This window comes from Hyaloscypha bicolor (assembly GCF_002865645.1).
Source record: "Hyaloscypha bicolor E unplaced genomic scaffold K444scaffold_136, whole genome shotgun sequence".
NCBI classification, from domain to species: Eukaryota; Fungi; Ascomycota; class Leotiomycetes; order Helotiales; family Hyaloscyphaceae; genus Hyaloscypha; species Hyaloscypha bicolor.
In genome coordinates this window covers 1,829,401-1,844,690 of record NW_020194638.1, presented here as the reverse complement: position 1 = coordinate 1,844,690, position 15,290 = coordinate 1,829,401, and the positions used below count along the sequence as shown (strand labels likewise).

Sequence of the window (15,290 nt, the reverse complement as noted above, 5' to 3'; positions counted from 1 at the left end):
ATACTTCTCAACACCGATTGAGAGACATCCTCTGCAAAAAATGGTGCGGGAATCGAACATTCAGCACAATCACGCTGATGATGGTGCAGACAGGGTTCAGCAACACGGAGGTCATTTTTGCCGATGCTCGATAAAAAAGTTCCTGGTGCATTCAACCTGCAAGCTTCAAGCTTGACTGTGAACACACAATCTGTTGGAGCCTCAATGGCACACTGCCTTCGACGGCCGCTCTTTTCGGCGGTGGGACTCTCTCCATCCTTCTCCCGGCGATGTTTCTCTCAATTACCTGCCCTGCATGCTGGCCCCCAAGCACCGCAGCCCAGTCGACCACGGCAGCAAGCAGACCGAAGTATTAAAGTCCTATCCAAAGGGATGCAAGCTGTACCTTCAGACATTGGACTCTTAGACAGTATTTCGCCCTTCCAAACACCTCTCTATGATTGTGGCTAACCCAATTCCTCGCAGAGACATTTATTACACCCACCGGCAGCAACCGCACCCCCCTCTTCCAAAGACCCCTCGCCCATCTCAAATACCAATGGAAGCGTTTTGCTTTCCGTTTCCGTGACCGATTTTCTCTAATAATCCTCTGGTTCTCGTCTCCCAAAGAGAAGAATTGGTATAGGCGATCCGTCAAGCTCTCGCGGTCGACCCTCACACCAACGGCTGTTGCTCTACATCGACAAATGTACAACTCTTTCGCCGAAGGCGACGTTGTTGCGCTGCGGAAGATCTGCGCGGATGGCTTATACGACAGTTTCCGAGCGCGGATTGGAAATCGTCCAAGGGGTGAGAAGGTGGACTGGGAGTTGGTAGACTACAATAAGAGGTCGAGACTAATTTCAAATCGTGCTGCGAGGTTGCCCATTGAGGGGGCGGCGGTGATACAGGCAGTGGTGAGAATTGCCTCGAGGCAGAAGCTAACTAGATGGGTCAAAGGGAGGAGTGGTTCGATGGAGGTTGTGCCGGGCAGTGGGAAGGCGAAAGATGTGGTAGAGTACGTGGTTTTGCAGAGGCAGTACGAGGGTTGGAGAGAGGGAGAGTGGCAGGTTTGGGGGACAACTCAGGAGACGACATTGGACGATGTAGAGGAATGGGAGAGGAAAGCGTTGGCTTGAAGGCCTTGGCCTTGCGGCGATTTGGGCTCGATGTGAGGATATTGAGCTCAGGAAGGCCGTTGTAGTTTTATGTGTATGACATACTCGACATTAGACGTGTTCAAAGGAAATAACTCGCCTCCAACTAATGATGTTTGTCCTCTGATGTACCACCCCTAGTGCTCCGGTCCTCTTGTCCCTCTTCAAACCCCGAAAAGAAACACAATCCTTTCATACGTAAGGTATCATCCACTTAACATACCAAGCTTACCTCCGGCTTCCACCAGCCCCAGCTCAAAAGAACTTCCCCTTGTGGTCGACCGTCACCAGACCATTTTGAGGATCGCTGTGTATTTCATCGCTTGCTGCATACTCAGGTGCTCCCTCGACTTGATTATCGAGGTATGCTGGGCGATCAAATGCATCGAAGCGATGGCCGCTGATCTTTGCATTAAAGAATTGGTAAGCAAGTCTCACTGCCAAAGCACCAAATCCCCAAAGCAGCCCACCAATGGGAGCAGCCACAAAGGCTCCAAATGCACTCCAGTCATTGCCGTAAAGACCTTGCTCCAGGAGGATAAGCCTTGCGCCTTGCAAAGCACTGCCGAAGTAAATCGTCCCAAAGATGAAGACTGTGAAAATACCCCCGAGTCCGCCTACAACAACCTCGAAGCCTCGCCACCAATAAAAGCGGTCACTCAGGCCAAGGACTAGGACCGGGATCGTTGAAGCAGACACAAGATCGGAAATCAAGTAAATTTGTAGGATGCTTGGAGCCTTTAACGCAAGAACCACAACTAATTCCAGAGTCAGCATGGAAAGCTCCTCGAATGTACGACTGATTTCAAGGTTTGAGGAGCCAACCTCCCAAAGCAAACGGGATGGCGTTTCGTGAGATTCAGCCAGGGTCTCAGCTCAAACAAGATAAGGAGTTGGGACCAATCTTACCCGGGAAGATGATCAAGACCACGCCTCCTCTCACCCACCAAATATTGAGCTTGTTCCGGAAGAGGTCATTCGATGCGGTAGACACCATAGCTGACTGGAAACTATCAAATGCGGCAGTGCTCAGGGAAACGACCATGACTAGCACAATTCCTACGGTCCAGGCTGGAAGTTGCTCCAGGAGGTAAAAGAATGCAACGCTGCCATCTTGATCAGGGTTATTGGGATCAAAGGCACCAGACCAGGTTGCAATCAAGCCTGTAGCACCCACAAGTGTCAAAATGATCAGAGTAACGACTGCGGCAATAGAAACACCGATCCGCAAGTCCTTGTCAGTCTTCGAAGTAAAAGTTCTTATCCAGAAATTGGAGAGGAAGAAATCGTTCGTCAAGACCGCAACGGGCAAGATGTAGAGAAGCTGCCAACCAAGGAGAGTGGGCTTTGTGAGGCCCGACGAGTTGATAAGAGTCTTGTCAATCTTAGTTTCGACTCCGACAGTAATAGTAGCAATGATAACTGAAATAATCGTCAGCCAAAAAAAAAGTCTAACAGAAAGATAATGGGAGCCTACTCAGAGCTACAACCATAGCTCCTTGGATGTTGTCCGTGATGAACGATATCTTGAAACCCCCCAGAGCTGTCTAATGTGTCAGACCTGATTCTTGATATCTAGTGTAGGGTGCCTTACATGTATAAATGGTCGTGACGGCACACTCGACGATAACCATTGGAAGCCCGTCCATTCCCGTCAAAGCATTCATGATTTGTTGCAAGGCAGAAAGTTCGGCCACCATGTAGAGAAACATTGTAACCAGCGTCAAGAAAGACAGGTACAAGGCGGCGACTATGCCATAACGCTGTCTAGTCCATTCAGTCAGAACGAACCCTTCCGGGCATTTCTTCCTGATGATTGGACCAAGATAGGCAAAAATCATCAGTGGAGCTGCAGAGGTAATGGCATAGATCACCACTCCCTGAACGCCGGTGATGGTTGCGAGTTGAGGATATGAAAAGAGAATTCCGGATCCGAGAGCTATTGCGCCAGAAATTATCTGAGGTTAGCTAATTATAAACGCAATAAGGAGGGGGGGTTTTCAAGCGGCAGACACTTTCCCACGCACGCATTAACGTGATCGAGTATTTACGGTGCAATCTCAGCTTCATCTTCACAGGACCATACATCTCTCCCAAGCGGAAGTTGGATATCTGGTAGCTGTTCTGACTCCGCGCCCGTAGTGAAGCTGCGCTGGGCTTCCTTGATATGTCTCCTGTCTCCCCACCTATGTAGAAAACAAGAGTGATTTCGACCGGGTACAGACCAAGGAAGCGCCAGTGGTAAATACGAACCTCTTCACATCATTCTCTCTCAAGGACTCTCATCCACATTGCGCTGCGCATGCTGGGTTGCCATTGATCTGCTGCTGCAATTTGATTCTAAAGCGTTTTTGTTTGATGTACTAACCAGACGCAATGAAGTTGAGAGCCAAGGGGAAAGCTATGGAATGTTAGCATGAGTTCCAAGAGAAGATAGCCAATTGTTGGGGTGTTTTTGGTTGGAATTGACAGCAGCAGAAACGCCGAGATTTACTGACCAGTTTGAGTCCGATTGCCTGAAAGATATTCGCCCTTGCAGTTGTCAGCTCGTCTCTGGCTCTGGCTCTGGCTCTGGCTCTGGCTCTAAGTCACATCGACAGAGATCGGGGAGATTTATTACCTTGGACTGGTGGCGAAGTCGGAAGGCGATGTAGCAACCAAAGACCCTTTCTAAGATCAGCATGTGGACAATGTGTTGGCTCGGATCCGCTTCTATGCTCTCCACTGCCGAGAATGGATAAGGACGCACAAGAAAGCGCCATAGGAGAGATAAATAATGGCATTGCTCGCCTGCGTGGAAGGTTGTCCCATGCTGCAGCGATTTCTAGGTGTCTCAGGCAGAGAATCGGAGATTTGTCTCTGTTCTTGGAGTTCGCAGATTCGAAGGCCTTTGTTAAGCAGCTGGGAATATCCAGCAGGATTCAGGTCGAGAAATACGGTAGACACGGTAGAGGGGAAAGGGAGGGATTCGAAGGTTTTTATTCAAGCTCCACGGAAGCGTTCTCTTAGTCGGGACGAGTTGAGGCGCTAGCCAGGATGGATGGAGGGGACGGTGCATGTGCAACTGTAAACCCTTTGCTAGCGAGGTGCTTTGATTGGGCGCTAAAAAAAATTAAAAAATACCCGACTGGCCCGGTTATGTACAGTAGGAAGACAAGTAAAACGTTCGGGAGAAAGAGGATGATCGATTGGTGAGGTGTGCCTCGCGAGAATACTATGTATCGTTCATTGCCTCAGGCACCACAAGCCTACGGTAGGAGGGTGCACTGGCGTGGGACCGAATTGAGAAGCTCGGCGTGGGGTGTTGTTTGCGTTCTTCTCTGACGGAGCGGCACCGGAGAAGAGGGAGGGCGAAGAGAAGAAAGGGCATCACTTGATCACCTGAAGCCGCCGGCCCCCGCCTGCAGGTGCATCGAGGAAAGCATCCCACGTGCTCATGCTGAATAATCATCCAACATGGACCACCAGGACCTGGTGGACAGGCCATCCAGCTGATTATTGGGCAAGGACCTGGGGCGATGCTGTGGTCCACGACAACAATCCTCTTGAAAGAACGGAAGGTCCGTGAAATCTTCGTCCATTATGTACCCAAAAGGCTTGAACTTACAGTCCTTTCAAATTGGTGGTAATCGCCTTTGCCGCTTCCTTTGCCATTCGCCCTTCCTAATGTACAAGTCTCAAGGTTCGTCGCTCGTAGAATCTCGCACACGCTTCTAAGCTTCCACACAAGCTTGCAATGCTTCTCCCGCTCCTCTCCTGCCTCTCCCTCAGTCATCATCGAAGATTTGATATGTGTTTTGCAATATGGTATCAATGACCCTGACTTGCCAACCAGCGTCTTGAATGTTTGGGCCGGTGTTGGCGCCCATTAATGTTGGGCCGAACACAATTGCCAGGTTGCTCGTGTTCATTCGATTGGCGCTCGAAGCCTCTGTGACTCGGTGCAAATGCAACGTCAGGGCACGAAGAGTAGCGTAATTCGGGTCCGGGAGACTGTTGATAATTGCATGTAACGAATCTCGTCGGACGATATCATCGTCGCTTTCTACGTCATCGTGTTAGTATGGGCAATGTCACAAACAGGGGCCGGCACGTACTGGCAGCTTCAATAAACCCAGCATAATGCTCGGAAGTCAAGAGTGGATCAGGGAGATCGCGGAAGAACTGCTTCAGCAGACCAGCAACACTATTCACGTCGTGAATGAAATTTGCGGGATCCCGGAAATCTACCCTCGATGCATCTACACACTGTTAGCAATTACTAGGGAATTGTAATCTGCCCACCTACCGTTGTCAAACATTGCTTTTATCTTGTTCACGTGAGACTGGGTACCTGACAAACGATATATGCCTTCGACTTCTAGCCCGAACAGATCTACCGCTTGAATGCATTGATAGACCACCATAGGCACAGCTGAGCCATCCCTCTCAAAGAGTTGTTCTAAGCTGAGGCCAAAAACGGGTTTCAAGGGGGGCAGATTGGCAGCAGGAGGTCCGGACGGTGGTGGCTGCGAGTATGGTGCTGGAATCGTTTGCTGTTGTGGCTGCGAGAATGAGGGCTGAGGAGCTTGATTGGTTTGGAAGGGAAGCGTTGAAAGTTGTGGTGGGCCATTGGAAGCGATGGAGCCGGTGTTGTATGGGGCTCCTTGTGAAGGGACTCGTGGCGGACCTCCCATTGAAGTATTCATGGAGCTATTTATGGGGTTGTTATTATATTGCTGCACTGGAGGGCCTTGACTGAAACTCCTCTCATGCTGCTGCAAGGCAGGCGGGGGGCCTTGGTTGAAAGGCTGACTCATGTGCGTCTGATGCGGGGATTGTGCTGCGCCGAATGCTTGCGGAAGACCTGGGCGAGAAGAATAAGACGCAGGAGGATCTGATTGGCGCTGAGGAGGCGCACTGGGTTGGGTGGTTGGGATTAAGACCTGCACCCCAAGTCAGCCCCTTCTTACCACTCTACACAGTGATGTGGGATTCTTACTGCATTCCGCTCATACTTAATCTCTGGAGTTCGAGCAGGGACCTTGTTTGCAAAACTGCTAACGTAGTTGCTCAAGTCTTTCTCGTTGTCAATAGCATAGACAACTTCACGGAGGCTGCGGGGTTGGCTTCCTTGCTCGCTACCCTTGAGTGGGCTGATATTCAGGCCGTTGCTTAAAAGGAGCTTTTCGTTGAAGGATGCTGGGTCTCAGTTAGTAAGAAGTACCACGGCGCTCCTGTGTATCTTACCAAATTTCTGCATTTGCAAAGTCAGTGCCGAATCGCACTCCTTAATCAAATCCTGTAGTGCCTTGACAGCCTCGGGCCTCAATTTAGACCACAATTCAGCTCGCTGGGCCTGCGCTGTCTGCACCTTGGATGAATAGTCCGCATCTGCAGCCTGCACCTTTTTGTGAAGGTCCTCCTCATGTTGCGCAGCAGACTTGGGACCCTTCAAACCGAATATCTTTCCTGATTGGCGATCGCCTGTCCTTGCTCTGTCGTAGTCTTCTGCCAGACCATCGTATTTGGCTTTGGATTTTCTCATAGCTGCCTCTATGTCAGCGACTCGCTGCTCAGCTGCGAGCCCTGTGGCCTTCCAATGCTTGCGGCCGCGCTCCATGTTAGAGGCCAACTCCAAGAGATCCTCGTGCATCTGATGCAGTGAACTGGCAAACTGGTCCCCATTGTCTGCCATGCGCTCGTGGATGTTGATGACCTCTTCGTAAGAATGTAGGAATGTACCATGGCGATGCTCCGGTCTTCGAACGTTTTCAGTCGTTAACCTGCAGAGCTTCTTGAGCCCATTGGAATGCTCCTCCTCCAACGTGGACCGCTTCTTCAGAAAGATAGCAAACTCCTACAGATGATGTGTTAGCTAAGACAGTTCGAGGACGCTCTAGGCCTGCTTACCTTTGCCGAGGCTATGCTTTGCTTCAAACGGTTCAGTAAGGTTGCTACACCAATCTCCGAGTTGATCACATCGTGAACGGCCTTTGCATTGGGGTCGGGCTGAGCTGGCGGAGGAGCAGCAGCGGTTGAGTCGTCTTTGATGGGAGACACCTCGTCTCCGTTCGCGTTCGGCGCGGCTCCAAGTGACATACTTCCTTTGCGCTCATGCTGGGGTGGAAATTCTGGAGGCTCTGAGAGCAGCCGGTCTGGATTATTATCGTTGGCCATGGCGGTGCTGTTGCTGGCGTGCGCAAGTGTCGGTATGGATTGCGTTTGATCGGCCAGCTTTGGGTCAGCGACTGGGGGTGTCGGTGTTGTGGGGTGGACGCCGCGGCCGCTCCTTGGCTTGCGGTTTGCTTCAAATTTCAAGTAACTGCAGCCTTTCTTTCTCTCCTCTCCTCTCCTCTCCTCTTCGCTTCATCTCGTCTGATGTTGCAGTGAGATCACTTGTTTAGGCATAGCGCGATCGCCGTGCTTAGTCAGGCTCTGTGCACCCATATTCTGGAGTTCTCACACTTCACCTGAGTTCTTTTCTAGCTAGCTTTAATCAACTCTTTTACCATTAATGCAACTCCCTACTCTGCGATCTTTACGTGCATTATCTGATATTTGATATCAACTTGGCTCCACACACCACTCCGCCCTATATCTTATCTCAGCAGTCTTTTCGTGACCACGCTCATCAAGCACCCTGCCCTGCCCTGCCCTGCCCTGTGCTGAGTGGGATGTTATGTTACGGCGTCTGCCACGGGAGCCGCTCCTCAGAACCAAACAGTCAGAGCCTCTGCTGCTTGTGCTTCTTTGTTTGAGAAGCTTCCACTCGAGGGTTTCTACTCTCCCCGGAAGGGGGGCACAGACATTTATGCTTCAACGCACCACAAGCGCAGGCTGGCAGGGTCCTTTTTGAAACTGGGGAAAAGGAGACCCAATCGCAGCGCTCAACACTCCTGGCGGCGGGGCGTGAAGCATCCGAGAAGGCTAAACTTGTGGAGCGCATGGATTTGATGGGGATGTATATACTTATATAGCCATCTAAACTGAAATGGAAAGCTAGTCGAGACAAGTTGCAGCCACTTGGCATTGGCTTGACCTGACATTCAAGCGGTTCCTTACCCCCGGTGGCACCTCCTCGGGCTTCCTTGATTCTCTTTCGAGGGATATATCAAGTGATATGAGAAGCTGCTCTGGAGTCAAGCTGTTCTTTGGGCCAGGGAGTCGATTCGTACCGCTGATCAATGGAGAAGGGATACCTGCATTAATTCCTTTCGCTGAAGGATCAACACGAGTTCAAATGCCAGGAAAGCCGACAATGGGAGATCGAAGCATGGCAAGATTAACGAGATGAGGTGTTAACCCAAGGTAAGTAAAACTGTTCTGCATGATGATGAATTTCAGTATCGCATTCAATGGATCGCGGAGAGGTTTCCTTGCAGTCATTCGTCATTATTCTCAGCTACGCTACATGATCTTTGGTACAGAGGCGAGAAATCCCAGCCGTGTATCCTGTGACGAATCATCATCCAACGCGAGGAGCAACAAGGCGCTGGGGTGAAGGGCATGTCTGGCGTCTGAACCATTATGAAGACACGCTCGATGGGTATCATTGGACAACGAAAAAGAAAACATGATCGTGCAAAGTAATGCCATTTCCGCTTCTCGAAGACACGAAGACGAGCGATGAGCAAGTCAGCCGCCAAAGCTCGGAGATTGCGCACTTACTCGGACTCCATTGAGGACTCAGCAGTGGAGGCTTGTCCGGTCGGGGTTGGGGTGGCCGAACGATCCTCTTGGGCACCGCCAGTAACAGTTGGGTTGACCGATGGAGCGAAGTAAGCCGGCTGCTGGGCAGTTGGAGAATAACCCCAGTATGGGAACTGAGGATAGTATCCGTAGTAAGATTGGCCATTGGGACTGCTAGCAGCATCGGTGGTGGAGGAGGTGCCAGCTGCGTAGCTCGGATTGCCCGTGTAAGCATAGAATGGTGAATAACCGTAAGGAGAGGCGGGGTAGTGCTGTCCTTGAGCATCGGCAAAGTAGCCAGCAGAGTAGTACGGACTACCGTACGGATAGGCGTAAGGGGAGCCATATCCTGGGGCATGAGTCAGGGGAGTGGCTGGCTGCTGAGGAACCGAGTGTTGGGGCGGAGATTGGTAAGAGGCAGCAGGTGTTGAGCCTGGGTTCTTCTTACGATGCAACTTGGCACCCTCAGTGTCCTTTGGACAGACACGGATGATCTTGCCCTTGAAGTTCGATTGGTTCTATTCACATGTTAGGACACAGTTTTCTGACGATGAATTCACTTACCATCTCATCTACAGCTTGGCGAACCGAAGAATCCATCTTGAACTCGATGAAAGCGAAACAGTGCTTTTGAGTAGCTGCTGAAAGTTAGCAAATATTCTTTGAAAAAGCCAAGAAAGACCTACCATCGACCACGGACTCATTCTTGTGAAGAGAGATCTTGGCAATGGCACCGTATTTCTCGAAACCCCGATGAAGATCGACCTCCCCGATTTCAGCTGGCAGGTTGCCAAGGAATATCGAGCGCTTGTCGACCTCGTAGGTTTCAAGATACCGACGCAACACCGAGTTTGATTGACCTACAAGAGTAGAGCGGGTGGGAGAGCACATGTTGGCCATAGATTGCATCTTGTAGGCATGGTGGTTGCGGTATGCCTGAGGAATTAGCCTCGATCCTCAACAGCTGTGGGGCAGAGAACTACTTACCTGAAGGGCAGTTTGTCCATCATCATACATCTTGAATTGAACTAGGACTCCCTCATTGAGGTTCATCTGAGCGAGTTCAACCGGGGTTGCGAGCCGAATGAAGTCTAGTTGACCAAATCCACGGAGCAAGTGAGCGACCTCGTCCGGGGTGACGGCAGCGCCATACTTGCGCTCAACAAAAAATAGTCCTGGCAGATGTCAGCTCTCGTGACGCCTGATGGTGAGAGGAATAACTTACGATGAGCCTTTGCCTTCTCGACGCGGCAAGGACGACCATTGATGAGGCGGCCGCGAGCATCACGGATCGCACGCTCGGCATGCTCAGGCTCCTAACATGTGATGAGAACGGGTCACTGGGAAGAAGGGTAGGCAGAGATGACTTACACGGTATTGACAGAATGCGAAAGGCATCTGTTTGCCATCACGTCGGATCTTGACCCAGACAGAACCGAACTCACGGAAGACCTGAGTGACTGCAACTTCAAGCGACTCATCGGTCTCGGATTGAAGAAGACTTCCAAGGATGTCAGCGCGAAAGCGAAAGCGAAAGCGAAGTGTGATTAGAGGTGAACTTACTTAGCAACGAAGACACAGCAAGCTGGGGGAAAGAGTGATTGGGCCCGGGAAGCATCAGCAGCGACAGCGACTTGCTGGTAGAACTCGGTTTCGTCATCTTCGGACTCATATTTCTTGACGAATATATCAAGGCCACGCTTGCTCACAAGGTAGCGAGATGGCGATGGGGAAGATCGTCCTGCGCTGGAGCCGGAGCTTGATCCAGATCGCCAGTTGTCGCTCTTGGCAGCACGACCCTTGGACTTCGGACCAGTCGGGGTGGCCTGGGGGGAGCCACGAGAAGTGGTGGTGAACGGGTCCTCAACACTGGCCTGAACCCCCTTGCGGACGAACGGAGGAGAGTAACGCTCGATCGTGCTTGAGTTTCCATCATTGATGGACAGCTTAGCAACAGAGCCTAAAAAGACGCCTTCTGGAAAGAAAAAATTAGCCTGAGATCAGATGCACTCCAGAAGAAACTCCTCGGAAGCAACAGAAAAGTGAGGTGCGGGCTGAATAGAATTGATAGCGGGAGAAGGAGCAGGGGCAACTTGGCACGTTGGTGGTTTTGTCAACAACTGTGGCTGAAGACGGAAATTCCTGAGGAATGAAATGTATGATAGAATAACGCTTCATGTGCCTCTCCCTGTTGCCATCCAAACTTGCTCTCAATTAAACAACCAATAGATAATGTTGATAAGTTTCATGGCCAAAAAATTGGAATCCTCAAGCAGGGGATAAACAGGACGAGGGGAGGGAGAATCAGACATGTTGGATATTGTCCACCAAGTTTGGTGTTGTGGGCAGGCGGAGATGTGGTGTGGAAAGACAGTCTCGGAAAGATCAGGAGTCGGAAGTCCCAACGGTTTGAATGTATAATTGATGCGCTTGCAAGATACACACCGTGGTGGATTGAAAGGCCTTGTGATGATGCAGTGAAGTCTTGAGATGCAGTGAAGTCTTGAGATGCAGTGAAGTCTTGAGATGCAGTGAAGTCTTGAGATGCAGTGAAGTCTCTTGAGATGCAGTGAAGTCTTGAGATGCAGTGAAGTCTTGAGATGCAGTGAAGTCTTGAGATGCAGTGAAGTCTTGAGATGCAGTGAAGTCTTGTGATGAAAGGGAATGGAGGTCATGTGATTTATGTATGGGTTGGATGGTCATGTGATGAAAAGAGAGTGTTGTGATGTAAACATGAAGATGGTATGCACTTGTTACCAGAGGGAAAGTGGAAGGCAGGGGGTGCGTGCGAAAGCAACGATGAAGATGAATCGAAAGTGCGAATGACCGTATTGAGGGAGAGGAGCAACAGTACTACTGTATGAAAAGCATGATCAAGAGAGGGATCTCAAGATACGTACCATCGTTCTCGCGACCAGGAGTCTTGGGATAACCACCGGCATCGCTGGTAGTGCTGTCACTAAAGGTGCTGGCAGGCGATGGCTTGACGAAAGAAGCTGGGCTGGCGCCGAAGACCTTGGAGGATGCTGCGGAAGGAGTAGCAGTTGGCGAAGTCATGTTGTTTGACGAGTGATTGGATTGAATGAATAAAGCGTGGATTGGTAATGAGTGTGTATGGGAAATGGAGGAAATGGTGCTGGGGATTGATGTGCGGAGGGTCGAGAGTGCTTGGTGGGTGCGGGAAAGAACAGAGTTGAAGGAAGAAAGATTCGAAATCTGGGCGAAAATCGAAGTATTTATGCTCGAGTGTTTGATCTCGATGCAAACAAACACTTAGACTCGCCTGTTGAGGATGGACTTGGCCTGTTTTGGGAAGGAGCAGAAAGTCTGGCTCGGCGCAGAGACCGATGCGGCGGTTTTGAATGATCTAAAAACATCCACCTGTGCTGGGACTGCGTTCGAGCTGATGCGGAGCATTCACATCAAGGATGACTGGGAATCCCGTCCAATCTGACCTTGGGACCTTGCATGACAGTTTACAGGCAGGAGAGTTGAGTGGAACTTCTATGTTGTGCTGCGATGTGCTTATGCAACGCATCAACCTCAACCCAGAACTGCATGCAAATCTTCTTGACCCAACATAAATAACAAAGCACTAACACGTAATAGAGGCTGGAAGCCACTTTCCCAAGCTGTCATTCTTTCCACTATCAAGACTTCAATGAGATTTGATGGTTCACGACCTTCCAAAACACCTCCATACCTAAAAGACCTACCACATCGCCTCATCGTTACTCTCTCTCATCAGTCGAACCAAATGGCAGAGCAAAGCGTGCACGCTACTAGGCTTCCACAAGTCTACAAGGGACTGAGAATAATAAAGTGGTGGCAGAGCTTTCCATGTCTCCCCCCAGACTCGGAAGGCTGCTGGAAGTTGGCATATAATGGGGGCAGTACCAAATACGGCGTCCCAGGGCCACCATGTTTCAAAAAATTCCACGCAAACTTTGAATCCTGCTCTCCACATTCGTCTAATGTGCTTGGACATCTGCGAGCGCCTCGACATGTTCTTCAGAGTAGCCGATACTGCCTGGTTTTGCTGCTGTGTTGCCTTTAATGACCAGAGCAGAGGGTGCCAACTCAAGGCCTATGTTGACTTGTAAATTCTTTGGACCGCTTGGTCTATTTGTATATGTTTACACCAGATTCGTGCCCCTTATTTATTGTTACGGTCACTGTCCAGTGCAGAGTTGGTGCAAGAGAACAGGTCTGAGAAAGCACTGGTGTGCTTGACTCCTAAAGTTTCAGAGCAATTCTTAATATCTGCACAGTGAGTCTTTGCATAAGACTGTCTTGCATTGATAACAGTCCAGCGCCCAGCCAAGCTCTAGTCCAGTTCGTATGACAAGCTCAGCTTTCTTTCCTTGTCTTATCTTGGACAGACCACAAATTTCTTTTGGTCTTTATGTGCACTAGTTCCTTGACCAGGTTTGAACAGGTCAGAGGACTGTATGAGGTATATATCTATACCAGAAGCTGCAGACTGAGTGGACGTCTTAAAAGCCTCTTTACTTTTTTCATCTTGGTTCACTTGATGTCAACTTTTAGGAATAGGGGCTTCGCTTCGATGATCTACCTCTAGACGAGCACGTGAGGACCATTCCACTTCCTCCAGGTAGATCTCATGTGACATTTTCTTCATAAGAATCTCAAACAATGCTTCTTTCTACTTTCTACATTCTGCAGTGATAGGAAGGACCTGGTTTCAGAGCAAGGGACTCTGGAACGCGGATAAAGTTGGTGATGTTGGTGACTTGCCAACGTCATAACGAGACTCGACTACTTGTCTTGTCAAATCGTCCATCGGCCCTTCTTGATCCTTTGATGGGAACAGCTTATGGGTGAGACTTCTTGGAACCCTTTTGTGCGAAAGATGCTAGAAGATTGCGAGGGGGAAAAGTATCAGAGATGGAAGGTGCTCCGAAGTTTTCATGATTTCACAATACGTCCGTGCCCGCTAGACCAATTCGGGAGCTGACAAGGGTACAGTACTAGATCGGCATTGAACGGGGAGTCCCGAGTTCATGTAATGACGATACCTTTGTTGACTTTTTGAAGTTTGTTATACCAACGCTGACTGGGAGGAAGAAAAGCACGGCCAGCCTACGATGAGAATAACTCCGAGTCTCCTAGCACGAGGCTTTATTGGCCGAAGCATTGATGAGTTCAAACGATTATCCGTGATTGGTTTGCAACCAAGCTCCTCCTCATCTGAATACAGACTGACCGAGGTCTTGCAGCTTTGAAAGCAGAAGGCACCCGACATGCCACGAAACCTTACGTCCTGACAGCTTTCCATGATCCCGATTCCATACAAGCATGCAAACTCATGTCAGATGCTGATGTGGGCGGTTTCTCTCGAGCAAATCTGGATTGGATACCTCCAACCACATCACTCCAACCATCCCCATCCGAAAGCAAATACGGACACGCCAGATTCCACGGCAGCATATCAATTGAGCTTCCAGTCAACAAGCCACACATACAACGAACGGGCTATGCTGCATGGCGAACAAAAGATAGACCGCCCACAATATTTGGGAAATCATTATGGGACATAGACCCTTATGCCTTTCTGGCATTACGAATCAAGAGTGATGGGAGGAAGTACTTCGTTAATGTGCAAACGGAAAGTATCGTGCCCACGGATCTACACCAGCACAGATTGTATGCACGGAGGCCGGGCGAATGGGAGACGGTGTTGATCAAGTGGAATGAGTTTGTGAGAACGAATCACGGCATTGTGGTGGAGCCGCAGACGGAGTTGTTGAGGCAGAAGGTCAGAACCGTGGGTATTGGTTTGATTGATCGGATTCCGGGAGATTTCGAGCTCTGTGTGGAGAGGATATGGGCCACAAATGAACTAGGAGAAGAGTTCCTGAAGGAGGATGATAGGGTTGAAGAGGGGCAATTGAAGAGCAAGCATGGTGCGAAGATACGATGGAACGAGGAGAAGGACAGGAAAGACCGGCCGTGATTGCAAGCTATTTACAAACCAGAAGCAATGAAGGGTTGCCTGACGATTCGGATTATGTGCTGGTGGTGCGTATGGAACACACAGCTCATAGCAAAACCTGCAACTCAACCAAGTACATGGATGTTGTTGTGGCCCGAAGCGGCCTTTCTAAAGCAGTATTCGCAGGATGGCCATTTCTCAAATCTCCATGTCGTCCTCCGCTTTCGAGGACAAGGGTGTTTGCTGCAACCCTGGTTGAGAAGAATCACCCCATTCTCCTCAAGTGTCGGGGATTGCTGCAACATTGTGTGCTCGAAATGCATCCGCATCTGGCAGGTCTTTCGACGGTTTTGGTACACATGTTGAAGAAACTAGGATGTGGTGCTTGGTCGAAGATAACAGTTTGGCGTTCGGAGAGTTGTGCTTACTGAGATGTTGGGGTAAAGCAATCTGGAGAAGGTAAGGAAAGGAGAGTGGTTGCATTTGCACGCCCAGGGAGGCAGAGGATGTGAATCATTGCTGAGGAA

At 50.0% G+C, this 15,290-nt stretch overlaps 5 protein-coding genes across 5 annotated transcripts; 2 read left to right on the top strand and 3 right to left on the bottom strand.

Moving 5' to 3' along the window:
- Window positions 1–204: 204 nt before the first annotated feature.
- On the top strand, window positions 205–1,118 carry K444DRAFT_540268 (uncharacterized protein; the record flags this gene model as incomplete). The annotated part of the gene is made up of 2 exons (XM_024875697.1): window positions 205–409; window positions 466–1,118. 2 exons carry the CDS (start codon window positions 205–207, stop codon window positions 1,116–1,118), a joined length of 858 nt encoding a protein of 285 aa, XP_024731218.1.
- On the bottom strand, window positions 1,001–4,148 carry K444DRAFT_140938 (uncharacterized protein). Its single transcript, XM_024870537.1, has 8 exons — window positions 3,886–4,148; window positions 3,757–3,802; window positions 3,635–3,668; window positions 3,505–3,537; window positions 2,731–3,075; window positions 2,614–2,679; window positions 2,046–2,558; window positions 1,001–1,894 (listed from the first exon to the last, which is right to left on the bottom strand). The coding sequence occupies exons 1-8, from the start codon at window positions 3,945–3,947 to the stop codon at window positions 1,392–1,394; spliced, it is 1,602 nt and encodes a 533-aa protein (XP_024731217.1). The 5' UTR covers window positions 3,948–4,148; the 3' UTR covers window positions 1,001–1,391.
- Window positions 4,149–4,903: 755 nt separating this feature from the next.
- Window positions 4,904–7,217, bottom strand: K444DRAFT_540373 (RhoGAP-domain-containing protein; the record flags this gene model as incomplete). The annotated part of the gene is made up of 6 exons (XM_024875710.1): window positions 4,904–5,177; window positions 5,230–5,367; window positions 5,421–6,061; window positions 6,118–6,317; window positions 6,366–6,975; window positions 7,029–7,217. The coding sequence occupies 6 exons, from the start codon at window positions 7,215–7,217 to the stop codon at window positions 4,904–4,906; spliced, it is 2,052 nt and encodes a 683-aa protein (XP_024731216.1).
- A 1,283-nt stretch (window positions 7,218–8,500) lies between these two features.
- Window positions 8,501–11,864, bottom strand: K444DRAFT_667894 (uncharacterized protein; the record flags this gene model as incomplete). Its single annotated transcript, XM_024887348.1, has 9 exons — window positions 8,501–8,570; window positions 8,787–9,325; window positions 9,372–9,445; window positions 9,494–9,743; window positions 9,795–9,982; window positions 10,033–10,123; window positions 10,179–10,308; window positions 10,371–10,782; window positions 11,708–11,864. The coding sequence occupies 9 exons, from the start codon at window positions 11,862–11,864 to the stop codon at window positions 8,501–8,503; spliced, it is 1,911 nt and encodes a 636-aa protein (XP_024731215.1).
- Window positions 11,865–13,915: 2,051 nt separating this feature from the next.
- Window positions 13,916–14,784, top strand: K444DRAFT_540356 (complex I intermediate-associated protein-like protein CIA30; the record flags this gene model as incomplete). The annotated part of the gene is made up of 2 exons (XM_024875707.1): window positions 13,916–13,994; window positions 14,048–14,784. The coding sequence occupies 2 exons, from the start codon at window positions 13,916–13,918 to the stop codon at window positions 14,782–14,784; spliced, it is 816 nt and encodes a 271-aa protein (XP_024731214.1).
- Window positions 14,785–15,290: the final 506 nt, after the last annotated feature.

What these genes read in the sequence shown, in the direction of transcription:
- K444DRAFT_140938 (XM_024870537.1), bottom strand. Translation starts at nt 3,947, where the DNA reads ATGGGACAACCTTCCACGCAGGCGAGCAATGCCATTATTTATCTCTCC. An exon ending in CGTCACGACCATTTATACAT is followed by an intron (nt 2,680 to 2,730) that starts GTAAGGCACCCT and finishes CACATTAGACAG; the next exon opens with CTCTGGGGGGTTTCAAGATA. An exon ending in GGTCTTGATCATCTTCCCGG is followed by an intron (nt 1,895 to 2,045) that starts GTAAGATTGGTC and finishes CTCTGGAATTAG; the next exon opens with TTGTGGTTCTTGCGTTAAAG.